This window comes from Ambystoma mexicanum, chromosome 3p (genome assembly GCF_040938575.1).
Source record: "Ambystoma mexicanum isolate Mex_15411 chromosome 3p, UKY_AmexF1_1, whole genome shotgun sequence".
NCBI lineage: Eukaryota > Metazoa > Chordata > Amphibia > Caudata > Ambystomatidae > Ambystoma > Ambystoma mexicanum.
The window spans coordinates 1,036,887,500-1,036,912,042 of NC_090925.1; the positions used below are offsets into that span (position 1 = coordinate 1,036,887,500).

Sequence of the window (24,543 nt, forward strand, 5' to 3'; positions counted from 1 at the left end):
GTGAGGTTTTAGGAGTAAGACTCGAACGTATAGGTGGCATGTTGAGTGGCAAAGACTTTTATTAACAACATAAAGATGGGGTTTTGGAGGAAGTCGTAACTAGCCCTAATGCTAATGAAACTGTCTAAGTCAGAATGTCCAAAGTAAAGTATGCCGTCCTATGTTGTTGGGTGTCCTGACCCACGTTTAAGCTATCATGCTGAAACATTTGGTGCTGTGGGCTTAGAAAATTCAAGATGGCGGAAAACCCACATGTGCGCCGAAATCCAGGAAAGCTGCGCAGTTTGTGCGCACACCAAAATGGTTGCCTCACTTGCCACCCACCAGTGCGAGAATGATAGGCCGGGTTGCCATGAGGGAAATGGGTTGCCAAAGGAAAAACAGTAGCGCCGGTTAGCTTCAAAGCGCTTTAAAACCACCCTGTGTTTCTCTGAAGGCAGGCTCAAAATGTCTATTTTAAACATTGCAACACATCTAAAAACTCACTGGACACCAGCAGACATTTGGTAGAATGGAGTGTTGTGTGCCTACAAAATCTGGGAAATGAAGAGCCCAAAACAATGCTTATAACAAAACTGCTATGGAGTCAGCAGTTTAAGTTGCACTGGATTTAAAGACACTAAAATCGAAAATGTTTAGATTAAATGAGTGACCTATGTTTGGTGTCACATGCCTTTGTAACTGTTGAAATGTCATAGTTTTGCACTTAGAATCAGCATTCTAGCTGCATGTGTAAAATTGCAAGTTAATTTAAAAAGCAACAAAAAAACATGACAGTTAGCTGAAAGTCTGGCTTAAGGAACTTGATTTTGCTTGACAGCTACCCCCATCAGGAGTGAAACTTGAGTCACAACTGTGTTCCCAGGCCTATCTGCCTTTTGCTGGCCACACTAAGGATATACCATCTCTCTGATAATTGAATTAAGGGGAGCCCCCTACAGAATACAGGAGCTCTGAACAATGTAACCCCCTTCACCCAGGCAGATGGTTTATGGCAGGAGTCGTAAATGGTCGTAAAAAGTGGCTTCCTCCTGAAGGAAAGGGGAGGAGCACTGCCTGTGAGAGCAAGCTGGCTTGGCAGAACTGGAAAAACCAGAAATTCAACCTTGTGCTGAGGGTAAACCACACCCCTTTGGAGCCAGAACATAACTTTAAAAAGATGGATCATTCATAGAGCGGACATGTGAAAATTTTATAAATGATACCATAATTCTTGTGATTCTTCTGCCCACAGTTTAAGAGGTTTTTAGAACCGGTGGTATGTTCAGGGGGGTTTTAGCGGAAAAGTGGATATTACTCTAAATGTATGCATGTGAAAAATCTGAAACTTCTTCAATTAATGACCATACTCCTTGCGCACGTGTGTAAATTTGGGTCAATGTCAGAAATGGCAAAATCAGTTAAAAAGTGAAATATGTGCCATTTCTGAATGCAAGCTCCTAGAAACAGCAGATTTGGGACAGAGTATACCTCATGTGATATGTGACATGGGTATGTAATGTCAAACAACTGTGTAACTCTGAAATATGTATTTTGATCATATATAGATTTGGGTGCACAGATGACAGGGGAGTTTTTTCAAGAGATCATAAATGGCTGACATAACTCTGACACAACTTAGCTCCCCCAATCAGGGGAGGAATGAAAGCTGGACCAATGACAAGTGAGAGGGGCAGGTTTAGTTATGACCAACACACACACCCACTTGCAGAACATATAAATGGACCACTGAAACTTAGGTAGAGACCTTCATTTCCATCTGCAGCTGGAAGCTCTGCCGGAAAAATCCATACTTACCTCCATCAACTTTCAAAGAGCCAACACTTAGACTCCAAGATAAACAGAGACTTCAAATCCCTCAATCTCCAGAATCCAGAAGCAGTGCTGTACCCAGAGAGAGAGCAGAGCTGACCCAGACCCATGTTAGCAGTTCCAGAGACCAGACGCTGTGCCCAGAGACCGTCCGAAGTCCAGACCTGTTGACCAGATCGTGACAAAGCCGCCTTCCTGTTTAAAATCTCTTGTGAGTACTCAGCAAAACTCAGCACACATCTCTTAGTTAAAATCATATAATTCAATCCATTTTTAATCTAAGTAGAACTGCAGCTTCGCAATTGTGTTATCCTGCCATCATTTTTAAAACTGAAAAAGTGCTGCGTTTAAAATTTGCAAAACCAAAAACGACTTTACTAAATCGCTCATATCTCCACGACCGTTTGTCGTAGAGACTTGCAGTAACTTTCATCTGGAAGCTGAGATCCTAGGCTTTCATAGGGCCCCAAAAAGATAGTGATAGCACCTGTAGTTCCTCTGTAATAGCGCTCGGCGCATTCGCGAATTTTACCGCGATTTGCAAATTTCTTCACGTGTAAAAATCAGCTGCTGCTTGCCTTCCATTTGCCAGAAAATCGTTTGCCTCATAAAAACTATCCCTGAATCATTGCAAGAGTGAGCCTGAGCTAATATTAACTAGATATCACTCACCCTGAACCTCTGAAAGGGAATTAAAAGCATTTCCAGCATATTTCTCATCCATTGCTAGCACATATAAAAGTATTTGGGCCTGTGTTTTCAAAACTCCTATCTGTTTTCTTTAAGCGTGCTTGGGGGGGATTGAACTGAATTACATTGATTGCATTTCTGAGAACTGTGTGCTTTCCTCCCATTTCCTTGCATCCCATAAAGGGGGGGGGGGAGTGAATAGCCAGAGAAAAGTGATTACATTGTTTGGTTGAAATCATATTGAGTATTTTCTGTACTGCATTCATTGAATAGTGCATCCATCTGAAATCCATAAAGCATTCTCTACCACATTATTCTTCTGTCCCTATTTACCAGTGTGCTACCTTATCCATTTCATGTCAACTCCTTAGTGATTATAAAGAAGTGTGCTAGTGCCAGATTCTCCGTTGTTAATATTTATCATATCAGATTAAGTGTGATATTCAATTATTAATTTACTATAAAGCGTGATATCTATATCTATTGTTTAAATTATCAAATAAACCTTTTAACTTGCAAAACAGAACTACTTCTTGGCTCAGTGGGGTCAGGAGGATTCCAAGAGAGGGGTGTTATATAGGGGTAGTCATCCAGAACGCATGAACTGGACATAAAGATATATCAATAAGGGTTTTCATTCAGTATTATAGACTAGGCGTTGACTTAGCTGTAGTGTTGAATTGAATCCTCTTACAATGTCCAAATCCTAACATATACATCACAAGCTAACCTTAACCTAAGGTGAAAAGGGAAGAAGTCTTTTGGCTGTTCACCTGCAGCCCTGCTTTGCAGTTCCCAATGAGGGTTCATAAAGAAGGAAAAAGGTGCTTGGAAAAAAGTTCCACAAAGTTCAAAAGGGTTTGCTTCCCTTCATTTTGAGTCTATCCAGTGTTCATTAAATGTTTCTCTGCGCTTGGTTGGAAATAAATGGGTCCCACACCCTGTTGAGCAAACTAGACTTTCTGGTATTATGACATAAGGAACAGACTGGATGCCTTTTCCAATCTGTTGAGGGTTCCGTGAGAGCATGTCCAACAATGTGACTTCAGGGGTCCCTGACCCTGCTCTTCTTACCCACTTGGTACACTCTGCTGCCAAGTGAGGTACCTAATGCTTTTTCTTTCACAGTTCTCTTCATCTGCTTTCTCTATGACTCACACCCTTGGTTTACTTTTCTGCCAAGGTCTGTGTGTCCCCACTCGCACGTGCAATGTTTGTGTCTCGCTTTACTGCTGCTTGGGACGTATTCTCCCTGTGCAGGCCCCAGACCCCTTTAACTGTCCTTGGCTTTCTTAAGGTCCTGTGCGCTCTGGGTCTCCCCAACCCTGGTCTTAGCCACTGGGTACCTGCAGTGTCTTGGCAATCGCCCTTCGGTTGTTCTCGGGCCTCACAGGGACTTCTGTAGCTTCTCCATCCCACCAGAGCCTTCTCTGATCTCTCCAGCCACCCAACGGTGGTTGCTCTGCGCTGTGGCACCGCCTGTAACCAGCGAGAGTGATTCCTTCTCCTCTGCAAGTTTTCTGCTTCTCTTGGTCCTCGCGGCTGCGATTCTCTCATCAATACTGTTGGCGTCTAAGGTCTGAACACCTTTGCGTATCTTGCCGAGCTCCTGGTCCATGCCGAGAGGAAGAAGACACCATTGTTCTCTTCCCTCTCTTGTATTGAGTGACAGCTTGCCAATCAGGTGATTTGAAAGACTAGACCGCAAGTGTTGATTTGGACCATTGATCTTGACATTTCTTGGCCTCTTCCTTGTCCCAGTACTGTCCTCAAATACTTTGTGGGTCTTTTCCTTCACAGTGATCCCTATCTGAGATGGACAACAAAAATACATGGGGGGCACTTGATAATATGGTAGGGGAAGGTTGATAAAGAGAGGTGGGAGGTCTGCGTTCTCCTGGATTGTCACTGTTATCGATGGGGGATGGGGATCTCCCTCCCCGTGAGATCCTCCCACTGAGCACCACCCCCAGGAGGACTCTCTACTACCCCTAGGGGTGGTACTCAGTGGTAGGATCTCATGGGGTGGTAGAGTAGAGAGAGGGGGGGCTGGTGTGTGTGTGTGTGTGTGTGTGTGTGTGTGTGTGTGTGTGTGTGTGTGTGTGTGTGTGTGTGTGTGTGTGTGTGTATATGTGTGTGTATATATATATTTATATATATATATATTTCTGAGGCTTGTAGATCTGCTTAGATCACATGCTATGCATAGGCCGACATCTAGTGTTAGCTGCAGAGTATTACATTATTTGTTTTTTAAATTAAGGGATGTCGACAGGGCGTGCCAGTAATGCTATCCCTAGTGTGACGTCATCTGTACCCATGGTCCTTCCCACGTCGAGGTCCCTCAGACTGTTTTTTTCCCACATCTTAGTCAGACGCAAGTTGCAGAGTTCCTTCTTCTGGCAAACACGTTAATTGTGCAAAGTTTAAATTTACAAAACAAGGGAGGTTCTGGGAGCCCCTTTACTGCTACAAACACGGCCCATTGACCTGTTCTTGGGTGGAGGGCCCCAGGGAGAGTCCTCAGTTTTCAGAGGGCAAAAAAGTTTGGAAGTAGAATGAGATCTGACCCCACCAAAGCAATGACCACCAGCTCCAGGTCCCCTCCCGTGCTTCTCCAGTAGGCGGTCTCATTTGTCATTTTACCCATGCATGGGAGAGGATCACGTCCGATAAGTGTATACTTTACAGCATAGCGGGAGGTTATTGCATAGAACTCATATAAGCAACACCCAACCACCTACTAAGACATAGACCGGCAACACAGGAGGAACAGCGCAGAGGTCAAACCACTGCTAGAGAAGGACGCCATAGAGCTTGTCCCGGCAAACCAGGTAAACCTGGATATCTATTCAATGTACTCCCTTGTGACAAACCAAGACCTTACAATGCACCATGCAAACACAAATGCCAAGCCACAGAAATTTTGCATGACATCTCTTCAAGAAGTAATCCCACTGCTAAAACAAGGGGACTTCATGACAACATTGGACATGAAAGATGCATACTTTCATATGCCAATGTTCCCAGCGCACAGAAAATTCCTGTGCATCAAGATAGCAAATCAACTATCAATTCAAGGTGCTACCCTTCGGCAGAGCCTGCGCACCAAGGGTATTCACCATTGTAGTGGCAGGGCACTTATCCGGACAATCAAATCCCAGTTTACCCTTATCTGGGCGACTGGCTGATAACAGGGGATTCCCCCCAAATTTGCAAGCACAATACCAAAAGAACAATGAACCTGCTGTTCCAATTGGGGTTCTCAATCAATGAGAAAAAATCAAGACTCATTCCAAGTCAAACCAAACATTTCCTAGGAGCTATCGTAAAGACAAAAGAGAGGCTAGTCTTCCCCTCAAACAGAGTTCAAAACATACTGCTGTAAATACCTAATTACCTGGCTGGTCGCCAAATAGCCATACGCAAAGCAATGTGCCTGCTAGGGATGATGGCTTTGTGCATTTATCTGATTCCACATACACGACTGTGCATGCGCCCAATGCAGGAGTGGTTCGTGTGAGAAACTCATGGTGACACAAGTGATCACAGTTCTTTGGTGTTTATTGAACAATGAAAGTTTGTATGCGGGTTGGAAAAACCCTGAATCTAAACCTAAATCTAAGATGGGAGCATGCATCAAACATCAAATATCAATAAGGCAGTCCTAGTAGCGTCAAGTCAAATAATAAAAGGGCCTATACTAAGAAACCTATTGCCAAAGTTTACAACTAATCCAGAAAAGGGTGTGGGATAGTTCTCAAGGAAAGAAAGAAGTGTTCTCAAATAATAAGTCAGGATGCAGTGGCTTGGGTCTCCCTTCCGCACGTTTTGGACACAGGATAGAATGGGAGCTTGGAGTACAGACTCTGGCTTCTCCAGAACGCAACGACAGCTCTAATGGCATTTCTTAGGACCATTGATGGCCAAGTCTCATTTCTTTTGAAAGTCTCTTCCTTCGGGCCTGAGGTGTTCCAACAACAAAACAAAAGTTACGCTTTTTGTATCGTATTTCACAAATTCTGAAGGGGGTGATGGCTTCACCCCCAGGTACCCCTCTTTTGGGCTGACCCTTCTCAATTGTATTTCTTTGCGCCTCTTATTCCTTTCTCATTAAACTTTGGGTGCTAGCTTAACTCCTTGGATCTTCCTCGTTCGGCCTCAGACCAGTCTCGACTGCCATCCCTTGGGTGATGGTTTCACCCCCAGATCTTTCGTTCGGGCTCAAACCTTTTCTCGACTGCCAGTGTTGAGTTTAGTTTCACCCTGGATCTCGCTTGTCCGGACTCGGAGCCTTCTTAGTTTCTTAATGTCTTTTTCAAACGGTTCAATGGACCTCCCTTTCCTGGGTTCACTTTAACACTCTGTTTCTCGGGAACTTTAGACTTTGTCCCTCTCCTCTGGCATCCCGCCTTCGGGTTCACTATTGCCTTTTGAAAGCTTTGTACTGGTTTGAAATGTTTGCGGGATTCATGTCCGTTTCCTTCATTCAACACTTCAGGACTCCCTTCCCTTGCTTTTTGTCAATTTACGGATCAAAGTCTTTCGATTGTACTGGGCTTTTACTCGACCCTCACGTATGACCACTTTCAGTTCCTTTGGCGGCCTTACTTTGGCCTTCTGTTTTCTGTAGGTCTATTGTAACGGGGAGTAACAAGCACTTCTTGAGTTAGCACACATGGTGCCGGTTTCCCTCTTCTGCTGGTCTCCCCTTAACACCTTTTACAGTTCTTTCACAGTTCAATGTTTTATGTTGAACTTGCCACTTTGCGATTCTCACTCGTCACAGCCCAGTTTTTATGGGTTCTCCCCTCGAATTAACGGCTTTGATGAACCGCTTGGCTTTTGGCTTCTCTGGTGTCCAGGCTGGCAGCACGGGCGCAGGAGCTTTGCTCGCTCCTGCTCATTGTCATAAGCTTGCACTGTGTACCGTACCGCTCACATCTGCTGCAGGACACTTGTGCTATTGTTCGCAGTCTTAGGCTCTCCTCCACAAAAGTTCTGCAGGTCTGGGATGAAAAGGGCAAGGTCACTTTTGGCCGCGCCACCCTCTCGCTTCCTGGTGCCTTTCTCCTTCTCTTGAACTGCTGCTTGGTAGCCTTCTCGTCATTATGTCTGCTATGCTCGCTTTTCTCGCCTTGTGCATACTATACTCTCCTGCTCTACCTTTTATCTCTGTAGGGAAAAGGAAGGGTCGTCCGGTGTGTATGATTTGAGTCAATTGCCTGACCTTGCCTGACCCTCGGGTTGGGACATGTCAAGTACACACATTTAACATTAGTCCATTGTCTATTGTGATGTGAAAGAATGTTCATGTTGGAAAATGATGGGGTTGGCGTCTCAAAATAGCCTACGGGATGAAATAGGGAAGGTTGGGGACACGGACGAAAATAATGCGGATGGAGAACGGAACATAGGGGTTTGGGGTGATTCGGTAAAGGGTAGTCAGAGGGACAGGATTCTTGAAGCAGACGGGAATAACTGAGATTGTAAAATAGTCCAGGGAGATTATGGGAACTGTAGTATGTTAACTGAGCAGGTGGGTATTGTGGGAAAGAATAATCCAAGGCATAGGAAGAATGATGCCTGGGAGTATTAGGATGACCGTGTTTTTGGGAGAGACCATTTCTGAACATGACAGGGTTTGAGATTCTAGGCGGGGGGGGAGGGATCAGCTCCATCTGGAGGGGTTATTGGGTTTCTGTAGGAGAGATTTAAAGCTTAGAGGTGAGGCAGATGTAGTGTAGCCTATAAAGGCCTCTGAGATCTCATACGCCTCTCCTCCCTCTGCATAATACTGCGTCTAACCTGGGGCATTCACCTGAGCATAACCCTGTGGCCCCTCACCCAGGTGATCATCCCTCGCTCGTCCACCCCCAGGGATGGGATCTGAGAGCGCCAGCACTCCCCTGGCCACCTGAATAAGGGCTTTCCAAGGTCTACCTGGGAGAATACCCTCAGGTTTCCCACATTAGCGAAACAGTGGTCTCATGCAAGTAGTCAGTGGGACGATCTAGTGGTTGTTTTGCTAACACTAGTAAAAGCACTTTGCTGCTGGTCAAAGGAGAATCTGTTAAAAGCAAAACCCTTTCACAACCCTCCAGTACAAGCAATAGTTACAACAGACGCCTCACTCTCCAGTTGGGGAGCTCACTATCTGCACCACACAGCGCATGGCCTGTGGACACTTAGCTCAGCCCAAATCACATCAACCTCCTAGAACTACTGGCGGTGCTCAAAGCCCTGCAGGATTTCCAACTGCATCAAACTGGTCAAACAGTGCAAGTCCTCACAGACAGCACAACTGCCATGTTCTACATAAACAAACAAGGAGGCACACACTCTCCAGGTCTGTTCAGGCTATCAAAGAGCATTTGGAAGTGGGAATTCAAGGGGAGCAGCATGTTCCTAGTGTCTCAAAACCTTTCAGGGGAACTCAATTCCCTAGCAGACTCCCTAAGCAGAGATCCTCTACCCGAGGACCAGGAGTGGCAACTCAAGGGAGGAATTCTAGACGATGTGTTCTCTCTCTGGGATTGTCCTCCTTTAGACTTGTTCACCACTAATCTAAACGCACATTGCCCAGACTTCACATCCAGGTTTCCCCAACTCAAATCCAAAGGGAACACCCTGTGGATGAGCTGGTCGGGCAAATTTGCTTACGCTTTTCCACCAACTCCGCCCCTGAGCAGGTGTTATGCTTGAGCTAAAACATGGCGCTGGTGCGTAGTGTATTCTGGGAGCACTCAGAGCCATAATGGATATTTACTTCATGCCGCGGTGAAAAGCTGTACTTATTTCGCTGAGAGCTGAATTTACTTTGCTGAAGAAAACGTGCTTTCCAAACCTGGTATGCAGTCAAGGACATTCTGCTGGGAAAGCTGGCTTTGTTATGTCTTGTTATGAGTTATGTGACTGTTTTCCATGGCGCTTGTTCTTAGAGGAGGGAAGCGCTTTGCTCCTTGAGGTTACTGTCGGTTGACCCAGCTGGCAACCAACGGTTGTCCATCAATGCGCAAGTGCATTTGCCAGAAGGTTCGAGAAATTAGCACCCCTTTTAGAGGAGTGCATATATGCGGAACCCCTCAACGGTCAGACGGGACAAGTACAAAGACCTCAGTCGGAGGGTGGACGCTTCCGTCCGGCATACCTGTGGGCTGTTGTGCTCTCGGCCTGGCTGTTATCGGGGTCTTCCAGCCACTTCTGGCGAGATGAGGGATTCAGTTACGCCCACGGTGATGTATTTTCTTTTGAATTCTCTGTCTTTTTTGTGATTTATGTCTGTGTTATCACTTGTTGCTTCCAAGCTTTGAATAAATAGCAGTATAAGTGCTCATTATTTTCTAAGCGTGCGTGTGGTTTTAAGTCATTGCGTCGTCTACCTGCGTTTAAAGTATTGGCTCTGCAATTGTATTGGTGATTAAGGACTGTCCGTGCACTCTGGCAAGCAATACAGCAGGATAGTCCACAAGATGCACCAGGAACAAGCGACCGAATCCTGGTTGCTCCTATCTGGGTGAGACAACCTTGGTTTCCACATATGCTCAAGCTGGAGATGTGCAAACGAATCAAGCTCTTGTACCCATACAACATGCTATCCTAGCACGCAGAGACAACATTCCACCCACATCCTCAGTCTACGAACTTGGCAGCTTGGCTCCTGAAGTTGTAAAGTTTGGACATTTAAAATGACCTCAAAAGTTTATGGAAACCCTCAGGGAGGCACGCAAACCTTTCACCAGACACTGCTACTTCAACAAATGGAAACAATTTGTAATATGGTGCCTATCAAATTATATAAATCCTATTGAATGTACTGCCACACATATTCCTCACTACATGCTCTACTTACAAGACTCTGGCCTAGTGTTGAACTCCATCAAGGTTCACCTAGCATCTCTGTCCGCGTACAACACTTCACAAAACAAGGTGTCCTGGTGGAAAGTCCTTGTTAAGGCTTTCATGGAGGGAGTAAAGAGACTTTACCCTGCCCATTTCCAACCCGCTTCCAGATTGTAATCTCAATGTGGTGCTCTCAAAGCTCATGGGTCCTCCCTTCGAGCCTATGCCCAAATACAGCCTCAAACACAACTTTACTAGCAGCCATCATCTCCATAAGGATGATTAGTGAGCTACAAGCTTGGTCAGTGCAAAACCCTTTCTTTGTTATCCACAAAGACAAGTTGGTTCTAAGAACACACCCTAGGTTTTCACCTAAATTCATTTCCAAGTTCCATGTTAAACAATCCATTGAACTACCCGCTTTCTTTCAAAAGCTCAGCTAAGAAGAACCTCCATACACTGGATGTAAGGAGGGTGGTTTTATACTATGTAGATGAAACAAAACCGCTGAGAAGAACAGATCAACAGATAAAACGTCATCTCCAGATGGATAGTGACATGCATACAGCTCTGCTATTCCCTATCAAAGAAAGCTCTACCTTTCACACCAAGAGCTCACTCTACCAGAGGTACAGGAGCTACTTTGTCTTTTATTGCAAACGTCCTTCTAGATGCCATTTGCAAAGCAGCTACGTGGAGTTCCATGCATAACTTTACTCAGCACTTCTACATTGACACACATTCTATAGCAGATTCACTGGTGGGACTAGCGGTGGTAAAACATCTATTTGCTACCGTATCTTCTAACAACCCACCTCCTTCTCCTGATACTGCTCGCTAGTCTATGTACAGCATGTGATCTAAGCAGATCCACAAGCCTCAGAAGGGATACATTACTCACCGTAATCGTATTTCTGATGCTTGGATCTGCTTAGATTCACATGCGGCTACCCTTACTCCCCTCTGGAGTAGAAGGTGCATCACTGTTTCTCTGGCTTTATCTGTTCTCATCTGCTTTATTACAACTGTTCTCATGCTACACTTCATGCCACCTCATGTAAAAAATAAAACAATCTGAAGGACCTCGACGCGTGAAGGACCATGGGTACAGTGGACGTCACAATGGAATAGTATTACTGGCACGCCCTGTCCTTTTTGAGTTTCGAAAACAAAAAATCTAATACTGCGCAGCTACCACTAGATGTCGGCCTATGATTAGCATGTGAATCTAAGCAGATACCAGCAACAGAAATATGAGGAGTGTAACATTACATTTTTTAGTTTCGAAACGGGACGTCGACAGGGCGTGCCAGTTATACTACCCCTAGTGTGACGTCCACTGTACCCATGGTCCTACATACGTTGAGGTCCCTCAGATTGTTTTTTTCTGCCCACATAGTCAGCTGCATATTACAGTGTTTCTTCTTCTGGCTGACGCCATTACTTAAAAAAAGTTAAAGTTAGACTGACTTTCTGTCTTTTCGACGACCGTACACCATAACATCTCTGGCAACAGCTTTCGAGGACAAGACCATTCATCGACAACGACTCCCATCTCGACAAATTTTGTCTGCGGCTTACCCAGGCCCCATCGGCCCCCGGCCCTATACAGTACGGAGAGTGGGTGGAGGTCACAATCCAGCTCACTTGGAGAATGCATAGTCCTCTATACTGCCTTGTATTTCGCCAGGCTGCCATCCTTCCATAGTATGGAAAATACACCTTTTAAATTCTGTCCTTCCTGCAACAGGAAGTTTCCCTGGAAGGATTCACAGTGTGTATAACCTTTGCCTCCCTGGGGACCACTCTGAATAACTTTGCAAGTCCTGCAAACTGTTTAGGCCTAAAACTTTAAAAGACCGGAAAACTAAACGCTGGGCCCACCACGCAATGCAGGCCGAGGCTGCCATGAACGTTGAGGGAGCCTCCAGCCATGAGGACATCCTTGGGGGATAAGAGATCTGCAGCACAACTCATCCCACTGCTTCAATCTGTCCAAAGGCGCATTCATCCTTCTCTACTTACCCACAATCGGACAAGGTCAGTCAACCCACGCAATGAGAAAATGTTTAGACAAGCCCCATCAGACCCATTGTACATCAGGGGGCAGCTAAAGCCTGACTCTCTAGTAGTGACCACCACAAGGAAGAGAGCAGGAACACCTTAAGCCTCTGCCAAAGCCCCAAGGAGTGCAAAAAGATGCACACCCTGGGCAGGAAAGTAGTTTCCTCGGCTTCCTATCAAGTGAAGATAGCAAACAGCACTACAATACTGTCCAGTTATAATTTCCACAAGTGGGATGAAATCTCACAGCAAGTACTCGGCCCCAGAACCTCTAAAGACCCAGCTCTTACAAACAATTGTTGAAGGAAGACAAGTGGCAAGCTGAATTCTTAAAAATAACTTACACAGCAGACAATGCAGGGCAGATTGTGGCGGAAGGTACCCTCATCAAACACCATGCATGGCTACGTCAATCTGGTTTCAAGTTGGAGACGCAAGACACGTTTTTGAACAGGCCTATCGAGCAATACGCATTATTTGGTAAAGCGGTCGAGGACGCACTGAAAAGTGCAAAGGAGGAATATGACACCCTCAAATCCCTGGGTCAAATCACAAACAAACCCTTTGTGCAGAGAGGAGGGTCAGATACCTGCCACAGGACAGAACTCCCAGCGGTCCTCCATCTACAACCAGGGCGGGCAGAGTAATCGTGCAAAACATACTGCTGCAAATACCTCCATATGGAAAAGCTTTTCACAACCCTACAGTGCAAGTTAATGTCACAACAGACGCATCACTCACCGGGAGGGGATCCCATTACCTTCACCGCACAGCTCATTGCCTGTGGCCCCATATCACAGCCCAAAATCACATAAACCTGTTTGAGCTGCTAGCAGTGCTCAAAGCCCTACAAGCTTTTAAAGTGCATCTATCAGGCCAAACAGTACAACACTGCCATGTTTTACATAAACAAGGAGGAAGGCACATACTCTCCAAGTCTGTCCCTCTGGGGCTATCCACTGCTAGACTGGTTCGCCACAAGCCTAAATGCACAATGCCCAAACTTTGCATCCATGTTTCCCCAACCTGGATGCAAGGGTAACGTCCTGTGGATGAGCTGGTCAGGGAAATCTGCTTACGCTTTGCCCCCAACACTGATCGAGCATAGTGAACAAGGAACTCTAATCCTGGTTGCTCCTATGTGGGCGAGACAACCTTGGTTTCCACATCTGCGCAAACAGGTTTTGTGCCATCCAATCAAACTCCTGTGCCCCTTCAACATACTCACCCAACACGGGGGGACAACGTTACACCCACAATCTATGAATTTGGCAGCTTGGCTCCTGAAGTGATAGTTTGGTCATTTACAACTACCTCAAGGGTGTAGGGTGTATGAACATTCTCAAAGGGAGAACATAAACCAAACACCAGACACTGTTACTTTAACAAATGGAAAAGATTTGTAATATGGTGCCAGTCAAAAGTTGTAAACCCGATTGAGTTTACTACATCACACATTCTTCATTACATGCTCCACTTACTAGACTCCGGTCTAGTATTCACCTACATCAAGGTTCACCTAGCGGCTCTGTCCACGTACACCACTTCTCAAAGCAATGTGTCCTGGTGGAAAGTCCCTGTCACTAAGGCATTCATAGAATGCATAGAAAGGCTTTACCCTCCCACCACTCATTAAATACCCCCTCCAGGGTGGGGATCTAAATGTGGTACTCGCAAAGCTTATAGGTCCCCTGCCTTTGAGCCTATGCACAAATCCAGCCTTAAACACCTAACATATAAAACAGCTTTTCTGGTGGCCATCACCTCCATAAGAAGAGTCAGTGAATTAAAAGCTTTGTCAGTGCAAGACCCTTTCTTTGTTATCCACAAAGACAGGTTGGTTCTAAGAACACAACTTAGGTTTTCACCTAAGTTCATATCCATGTTCCATGTCAACCAGTCCATTGAACTACCTGCTTTTTCATAACCCTTTAAGCTCAGCTGAGAAAAATCCCCATATCCTAGATTTAAGGAGGGTGGTTCTTTACTAGGTAAACAAAACAAAACCGCTACTAAAAACAGACCAACTGTTTGTCTCCATAGCACCTGGCGGGGAAGATGATCACGTTTCAAAAAACTCCATCTCCAGATGGATAGTGAAATCCATACAGCTCTGCTTTTCGCTATCAAACACAACTCTGCCTTGCAAACTAAGAGCTCACTCTACCAGGGGTACAGGAGCTACTTTGGCCTTTATTGAAAACGTCCTGCTGGACGCCATTTGCAAAGCAACTACATGGAACTCTTTTCATACTTTTACTCAGCACTACTGCATTGACGCACATTCTAAAGCAAATTCACTGGTGGGACAAGCGGTGCTAAAACAGCGATTTGCTGCTGTACCTTCGCACAACCCACCACCTTCTCCAGACACTGCTCGCTAATCTATGCATAGCATGTGATCTAAGCAGATCCACAAGCCTCCGAAGGGATACATTACTCACCGTAATTGTATTTCTGATGCATGTATCTGCTTATATTCGCATGCGCCCACCCTTCCATCCCTGTGGAGTAGAAGGTGCATGGATGTTTTCTGGCTTATCTACTTTTATCTGCTTTATTGCATCTGTACTTGCGCTACACTTCATGCTACCTCATGTCAGAAACAAAACAATCTGAGGGACCTTGACGTGTGAAGAACCATGGGTACAGTGGACATTACACTAGGGATAGTATTACTGGCACGCCCTATCGACGTCCCTTTTCGAGTGTCGAAAGCATAACATTTAATACTCCACGGCTACCACTAGATGTAATATATATATATATATTAGTACAGTCTATGCAGCACTATAGTTAATTTCAGAGCTCAAACCTTTTGTATAAACAGGGTTGTACTGGGCTAACAGGGATTATAGTAGAAAACAGGATTTGGAATGAAAGTGCGTCACATGAAAATCACTGCTGTTATTTGAGGGCCTTTACGGATAACTGGGGTTATTTCTGTTTCATTGCAAATATAACCACGGTTATGGGAAAAGAGTTTTTTTTAAAAGAGTTAATAAATTACATTAACACAAAAAAAGGCATTTTTCATCTACAGTGAGGTGGGGGTATTGGGTGTAGCCGAAGGATATGGGTACTGGGCAACTTCGAGGAACCGAGTGGTGCAATGTGGAAAGTTATCACAGCCAAAGGCCATGGCTAGTGTGCCTAAAGGAAACCTAGTGGTGTGGCCATGGCCGAATGACCATAGCTAGTGGGACGTTTAGGAAACTTATTGGTGCAATATGTAGAGTGGCCACAGCTGAAGGCCGTTGCCAAAGGAAGTGGGAACGGAAGAATGCTATTGGGGTAACATGTAAATGGGCCATGGGCGACTGCCATGGCTAGTGTGTTAGGTAGGTAGAAAGCCAGGGCTAGTGGGCCTGAAAAACATGTTTAATGGCTACAGCCACCTAGTGGGGCACCATGTACAATGGGAACATTGTTCCCCCTATTGGGCGAAAATGTATAGTGTATATAGTGTATGTATAGGCCAAAGTCCGTGGCTAGTGGTCCGGTAGTGTTTTAAAATATATACTGGGCACTGCCACTGCCAAAGGCCCTGGCTGGTGGGCCTGAAAGACACGGCCAAAGGCCACCTAGTGTCTCCAAAAGAAACATATTGGGGGAACATATACAGTGGCCCATTAAAAAAAATTATTATATATATATATATATATATATATAATAACAAAACCCTTAAAGTTCACAGAAGAAAACGTAGCTAGGTGCATTTAAGTTGCACAGATTTAACACAACACCACCCTTGCAATTCAGAGGATGTGGAAAGTCATGACCACCTTAACGCGTTCCCATTGCATAGCCAATGAGCACATACATATCAGCGCCTTGATGTCCCTGGCTTAGAGCATTTTATAAATGAACTAATAAATATTATAAGAGTAGGGATTTACAATGACATACAAAATGACGTTAATGCTGATATGATAGTTTATATATATATAGCGCTTTAGGGCAAAGGAAGGGAACAAGGGAAATACAATGACATTCTTACAGGCCATGAACAGTAAGGATGTCAAAGTATCGTACTCGGCCTGACGACGTTTCAGATAGTGCAAGAGCTAAGACATAGATAATGAAGGGAGGGGAGAGTGGGAAGGAAATGGAAACAGACAGTCGACTACCCTACTAGGGCTGAGGACATTTCTGGTAGAGCCGGAGAAAACAAAAGGTGAAGGAGAGGGGTGCAGAAAGGGAGGGGAGGAACAAAACAAGCGACTATCGTACTAGGCCTGACAGCATTTCAGATAGTGCCAGAAGGGGGGGGGGGCAAATAAAGGGAGGGGGGAAGGAGACAGACGAGGTTGCTATCATACTATGTCCTGGGACCATTCTGATAGATAGTTCATAGAAGAAAGTAAGGGGAGGAGATGGGAAAAGGGAGAAAGGGAGAAGAGAACAGAGAGTAAGCCATCAAAAGAGGGGAGAGCAAATACAATTGCAGAAGTCAGTAGTAACACATAATATTACAAGCCAGGGTTCAAGATGAAGATAGGAACAGCATGATTCAGGGCCACCATGAGTACAAGATGCAAAAGAAGTCCAGCATGAGAGTTGAGAAAGGGTGATGCACCGTGAGTCAATGAAGTCCATAAAAGTCAAATACAGCATTGGCCACAAGACAGTGATGGTGAAACATGGCATTATAGCGGACATCGATGGGAGAGCGCCGTCTTAAGCTGGTCATGACACTCCTCATCCGCTGAATTTCAAGGATTTTGTTGCGTTAAATCTGTGCAACTTAATTGCACCTTAATAAACGTTTTCTCAGTGATTTATTTTATACATATATACATTTTCCAAATTAGGAGGGGGACAATCCTTTTGACTTTGCGCTTCAATTTTAGACAGTGTCGTGTTACATATTTTTGTATATTGTGCAAGCACAGTGCTGCAGGGTTTGCTGGCGCTCACATTTCAGTCCAAGCTGTAAGAATTTGAAAGATGACTATTAGGCTGACGGTTTTATAAGTTTGACCGTTTTTGTAATTGATAGAGTAATTTGCTTTTGTAGAATGCCATTGTTTAATTATATGAATAGAGATCGAAACATGGGTAGCATCTATGTATTTTAATGTGTTAGTTTTGGCAATCTGTAAATAATGCCGCATTCTAGCGGAACTGGTATTGCTTCAGTATTTTTCTGGCTTAAATTTGTGATGTTTTCTGGTTTTATGCATTAATGTTTCAAAAGAAACGCTACTACTACTCTTGGAGAAACACACTGTAGCTCTGTGTTTAATTTGATTGGATTTAACCTCTACCGCTACTCTGACTTGGAGTCATCCGTTTTCCTTTGCAGGGTGGCAAATATTCATTCAGGAATTCACTAACACAGTTCTCAATTTGGGGGATGGTTGGAGGGGCCACTGACTATTACTTCAATGTTTTCTGTAAATTAAATCCTGCATGGTACGGCCCCTTTTATTCTTTCATTACTGTTGTGACCAGTAAAGTATAGCCTCATAGCAACATTCCCATGTGGGCCTTGTTCATCTTTGGGATGTTGAGATATTTTGTCTTTGAGTAAACTTATTTGGACGAATGCTCACTGTTTATTTTTTTACAGCCTCGATATTATCAACGGTTCTAATACCAGGCAAAGGTGACTCATAGGTTTGGCAATATGGGCTACATTCGACATTGTATTTTATATTCTGATCAGCGTGAAGTTGATCTTCATTGTGATTTTAGTAGATCCGCTCCTTTGAGCCTTTACTTAGTTTTTTTATCCAAAGCTTCAATTGATTCCTGGTGTCCTATCTTTTCCACCCGCTCTCCATATGGGAGCCTTTCTCCTGTGGACAAAAGTACTTCTACCTATTGTGATTGTCATAAAAAGATCTCTGCTGGTGTGCTCTCTTCCTGATAATAGACCTCATGGCCGACACGCACACAATAGTTCTCTGTAAGACACACACTGGTAGGGTATATTGATGACAATTGACTCTCCCCCAAGAGGCCAGAAGGAGCTGGCATGCTATCAAATGTACATTTGTAATGGCTATTTCACCGCTTGCTTGTTCTTTAGGGCTTTATTTTCATATATCCTTTGCAGTCTTTTCTTTTTTAATCTTGAATTCCCATCTCTCTCCTTTCAGTCTGTTGCGCTTCTTTTTCCATGTTTAGCTCTTTATGCTCAGGTTCCTGGCCAGTCTTGGGCATTGGCAGCCTGGGCCAACGCCAGGGCCCTGTGCCCATGTTGGGGTTAGGGGCCTGCATGCACCAGCTGCCATATTCTAGCTAATACAGAGTGTTTACAGGGAGGCATTGCTCCTTCCAGGTGTGAGGCCCATTTTTCTGTCTGTCATCGGCGAGGCCCGGCTGTCACGTACTAAAACCTCCTCTGAAGCCCAGAGACAAATCCTCCCAATGCCCTCTCGAGCCAGCGATGGGGCGAGCACTGCACAGTATGCCATGCTTGGAGCCTCACAAATACTTTACTAAGTAACTCTATTTTTGTTAGGACAGATCAATTTAATTCAGAAGCTATTTGAAAGTGAGGGTGCAAGTCACCATTGTTTTTTTTTTTTTTTTTAACAAGGCCTTACTTTTTAATGCTTAGGTTATAAGAATTGCAAAAGGGCATTTTCTTTCTGAAAGCCCATACACAGAACAGCAATCCAAAAGATATGCCTTCTTTAAAGACAATTAAAATATGTCGCACACACATGAACTAGCTCTGTTATCTTCATGTGTAAGCAGACATTAAAATTACGGAGCTCGTTTGAATTTTTTACTCAAATTTGTAAAATTTTCCTCACATCATGTATAGTGGTGGATTGTGAAGTTTTTAATTGGAGGTGTGTAAACATTTCCCATGAATGCACATGAGTGACTGTAATGATGGAGCTCCTACCAGCCAATTAGGTGTTTGGAGGGGCTTCCTCAGAAGAACATTTTTTAAATAATTGGTTCAAATGGTGCATTTTACAGCACGCGTTCTGTGAAAAATGGGTACACATTAAAACATCTAATAGATGCCAATTAACCAGCATTGCATAGGCGCATTTTGAAACTCGTTTTTATGTTGATGTTGCCTTCAATATATTCCATTACTGTGTGGAAAAGAATCATCTTTCTGGCTGTGCCCAAACATGACCATGCTGGCTGCACCAGTGTTTGCCGGTATTTCTCTTAAGAACATAAACATATTTGCTTTCCCCATTATGCCAGCAATTACATTGTATACGATGTCTTTGCTTTGTGTGCCAGTTATATGCTAGTATCCCCATGTAAGAATAAACTTCTTTTGGCTTTGCCCATAATGCCTTTGAATGCCATTCCCCTGTAAGAAAATAGGACTATATTGGCTTGGCCAATGTTGGCCGATATGCCTATGTAAGACAAATAATCGTTTGCTTTGCCCATAATACCATAAAAATGAACCACCACTGTTAGAAAACATGCCCCCCGCCCCACAATCAAAGGTTCTCCTCCATGGCCGTAGACTCTGGCCCTGCGCACCTACATAAAGCATTCATTCTCTCATTCATGCATGCACAGATATGCTACAAATTTCACATTTACACAGACATAAACCCACACATGCATATGTTTTTATCTGCTTCGCTACCTGCATGATGCCAGTCCCTTGGGACTCCTGCCATCACCAGAACCTCCTCACACGATGACTCTCCAGCTTCCGCACAGCCTGCAGACAGGAGCCAGCAAGAAGTATGGGGTACCAAACGCCTCTCACTTCTTGGATTCTGACAACTCGATGCCCTAGACCCTCTCGGTACAGGAGAAGGAGCATTTCCAACACACATTTAGGCAAACAGATCCCCACAGTCCGCATCCCAACGGGTTTGCATATCTTGTCCCCACTGTGTATTCACTGGCCAGGGTACTGTAAGAAACAGGAAAACAACGTTTCTTTACAACACATTGCCATCTCAGGAGCCCGTCCTTTGTTGCATGCTGAAGTAAAGGGAGTGCTCAGTAATTTCACTGGGCTGGCAATATTATTTATGGCTCATCTGTAAATGCTAGTGAGGCAGAAACATGTCTGGGGATGCTTGTGGTCTCATGCAGAAGTGATGTGATCTAGCAGTTTGGGCGAGACTGCCCCTTTTGGGGTGGGACTCAGCCCGATTGGCATATTGTCTTTCCCCATTCTGAAATAGGATGGCAGGCGAAGAAAGATGGTCTGGATTGTTCTCCAGAGAAATGCCAGAGGTTAAGATTAATTCTAAACCTTCCAGCTATCACCTCTTTTGTTTTTCTCAAGCACAATTCTCCCTATATGGTCCTTGGAACTTAGTCACAGCAGGAGACATTCTTTAGGTATCTAGCACGTATGATGTTTAAAACCATTATTTACATTTTTGTGGGGGAGATTGATTTTTTTAGACAGTAAAATAACCCTCATATCGCTAGCGTGTGCATTAATGGCCTGCTTTCTTGTGGTGGACAGTGTAGGCAAATACACCATAGAAATAAAAGTATTGCGGTCACGTCCCCCAGAAACCGATACTCGGAAGGCTGCGTCACGTTGCACAACCTGGTGTACGTCTGTTCATTCGGGACAAAGCCCGGAGGGAAATCAGAGCCTTTTGAGATAAGTGGTGAGGGCGAGGGGATTGTGGTGGTTGGGCTTGCAGTAGGACAGACGTGAGGTGGGACGCTACCCCTCCATCACCCCTCTTCAAAACATAGCCAGGGGGACGCGAAAGACCCACATTGTGGCGGATGCCCTTTGCAACTGCCTTGTGCAAAGCTGGTCTTTATTTTGTGATGTTTAGACCCTGAAACAAATGAAAGAAATCGCAAAAAACACTTTTTTACTTTGGTTAGCAGAACACAATCACAGTTTTTTTGCCCTCCATTCAAAAACCAGATAGTCTTTTCAAACCAAAGCTGCAAAAGCATCTGCAACAGACAATATTCATATTAACCACAGCCTACCATAAATGTTCAAGTGCCTGGGGGTGCAGACTGGTCTCCACTTAACCAAAATATGTACTATACCTGGTCTGTCAAAATTAGATTGCTTCACTTAGAATATTGCCCCATGTATTATGACAACCGTGATTATCCATAAATTGATCATCACAAAGATGCTGTCTTGGTTTACTCCTAGCACCTTCCTTTAATGGTAACATTGAGGCCTAGGAGTGATTTAGCATGTACTGTGACAAGTAAGAGTCCCTCACACCCTCTTCAGGGCACTGTGCTCTGCTGCTTGTTTGGTAAGTAGGACAAATAATTATGAAAATAGGTATTTTTGGGGGAGTTTGATGAAGGAAATACTGGTTTATGGGGTCCTGGATAATTTTCTTTGGAAATAGGCATTTGAAATCTGCAAAGCATCGCCTACTACAATGAATTAAATCTGTCCTAGAGCACAATTGGATAAGTCTCCTTTGATTTCATAAGCAGTACTTTCATTTTAAGATTTAGCAGAGCAATGTTCCAGGCTTTAGATAAGGCAGATGCCATTTAACCATGAAGAGAAGTTTATAGAAGTACATTTCCACTTGAAGGTAATAACCAGACTACAATTTAAAATGGATACATAAAAAAATGAGCGGCCGCAGCCAGAACTCCCTCATTCGCAAATTACCCAACAATATGCTCTACAGTTACAGATGTGCAGTGATCTCACAAGATACATTCTATTGTGAGCCAAACCTAGAGAGCAATGGTTCTGAACCCGAGGAAATTAAAATATTTGGTGGTATAGATAGTGGAAGAGTTGTTGACACAAACCACTCTTTGGTGGCAGTAGTGGCAAAGGCTTTAGCTAGGTGTGTTGAGCACATATTGTTTCATATCTGTGAGGGAGAACAATTATGACATCTGTTGTGCATTTACAGCAGCATTTTGAATATGATATTCTATGAAACTGCTAAACGTAATAGTGGTGAGGGGACTGTTTGCTTATTGTTCATGCCATGTTCATTGTACCAGCTAGTTTGCAGATCCTTCTAAAATTATGAGTAGGCATTACAATCCTCAGAGACCCAGAGGTCTAGCAACTTAGTTTACTTACTTAACTTTGGGGAAATTCGCTCTATCCATGAACTTAATGGCATAGTATTTTTTGTATTGAAAAATGCCAGGTGACAAGAATATACTATAGATTGCAGAGCTTAAACAATCCCACATGTGAAGTACTCATTCGGCGATGCTAATATGAGGGTTGTAATACATGTGGGTGACACTTAGGGTTTGCAATAGCTCCTTTGTTTGAGCTAAGGTTTAAAATGAGACTAAAATTTAGGATTTGCCATTGGGTTCAGATAATTGATCCCACACACAACGGACCAGCAGTGTGGGCCCAGGATAAGGTTACAGTGTGGGTTACTGTTTGGACTTTTTAATCACAATATACACTAAATGGCAAAGTATGTTACCTGAATTATTATTTTGTTTTACCAGCAAACAGATGCTGAAATATAGTTAAATGTGTAATGTTGCATGTGTGCTTCGGCCTCTTCCAGGTCAGAGCCTGGCCATCAGAAAGCCATTAAACAACTCTTTTACAATCTGTTCATTTTTCAAACCCCTTGCTATACTTCTCTTTCTCAGCACCAAGGGTAGGGCTACCAAGCTTGACACACACTTTGGTTCAAGCTTATAAATTCCTAGTACACATACATCGATAGAGAAACATATTTGTAGCTACTTATCAGTTCAATAACCAGGTACACTGTAATGTAATTAATTTTGTGCAAGCCTGGATTGTGTAGCCAAATAAGTCATTCATCAAGTTCTAATGATGAACTTGAGGGCCCGCTGAGGAGTATTTTGCAAAAAAGGTTTGAACCACACCAGTACGAGGCCACATGAATTCCTGTTCAGCAGTGTCTGTCAACCCTCTGTGATTTCTTTTTTGCGAAAGTAGAAATGGGCCTTCTCCCAGGCAGACTTAGTGCACAGCCTCCTCGAAGTTGCTACAGAGCCCCCTCCCCTGACTTTCTTCACGAACGGGTTAGGTTTAAACTGGAGACTGCCAAAAGTTGGCTTCCATGTATTTGGGATTTACCTTTTGCACTGCAGTCACCTATAGAGCAGTCGAGAACAGTACCATTAGTGCATAAAGCATTCCAGGAGGGACCCGTTGCCACAGGATTCCTACCATGAAAATGCTTCTTGACCCATCTATAAAGTACTTGACAATGCTTGTGATCGAGTGGATTTTGTGGGGCCTCCAGGTTATGGTCCTGACCAACCAAGCATGGTGTTTGAAAGGGATAGCCGAGAGGATTATGCAAGGCTAACACTTGTATAAGCTATTTAGTGAACAGGCTAATTTGGAAGAGCATGCTTAAGACAGTCTAGAAATTAACCTAGATTGTTAGCATATTTGTGAAATGTCACTGTGTAACCAAAGAAGGAATGGATGTTTCTCTACCTCTAGTCACTGTGTAACCAAAGAAGGAATGGATGTTTCTCTACCTCTAGGCACATATGGTCTAGTTATAAACAAATTGATTACCACACACATTTTGTGACTTGATCCCTCTGTTGGCATCTGCCTAAACTGCTTCATTCTTTTTTTGTAGGTTCATGGAGTCTGAGCTGGATCTGAATGACATTCTTCAGGAGATGCACGTCATTGCCACCATGCCGGATCTGTACCACTTGTTGGTTGAATTAAATGCAGTGCATTCCCTGCTGGGGTTGTTGGGACATGACAACACAGATATCCTTTGATAAATCAATTGTACTTGTCTAGCACCTGCCTATTTTGATTTTTTTTTCTTTACACGTTTCAAGTATTCCCAAAGAACTCGAACATACTTTGTGATGCGAGGAGAGTAGTCGTACATTGAATGGACCACATAAGATTTTCTTTTTCTTCAGTATTAGGGAAAAGACGGAGTAGGGGATAGTATATGGTGCAAATAAAGATCTTGATCTATTGTGGTTTGTAAAAAAATATCTATTTGTCTTACTATGTCTTTTTGCTTTTTCTCAACCAGCTCTGTGCCTACAACAATGCTTTTGTCTCGATGCCCTCTGTAAAAAGGGATTCTTTTATGAGGAGCCTACACTCTCATGTTCCCTGAATGACCTAATGTTCTCTTCCCAGACAAGCCCTCAACAATGGATCAAATTATGCAAATCTTGTAGGTCCCCTTCCATTGCTCCCATTGAACCAGAAATGTTAGTCAGTAG

At 43.9% G+C, this 24,543-nt stretch overlaps 1 protein-coding gene across 1 annotated transcript in view; it reads left to right on the forward strand.

Annotated features, from left to right (window-relative positions):
• CTNNBL1 (catenin beta like 1) overlaps window positions 1-24,543 on the forward strand; it is a 1,235,052-nt gene that overhangs the window by 351,546 nt on the left and 858,963 nt on the right. The window contains exon 4 of the mRNA XM_069652387.1: window positions 23,928-24,067. Within this exon, the coding sequence (XP_069508488.1) occupies window positions 23,928-24,067 (140 nt within the window). The remainder of the gene's footprint in view (window positions 1-23,927; window positions 24,068-24,543) is intronic.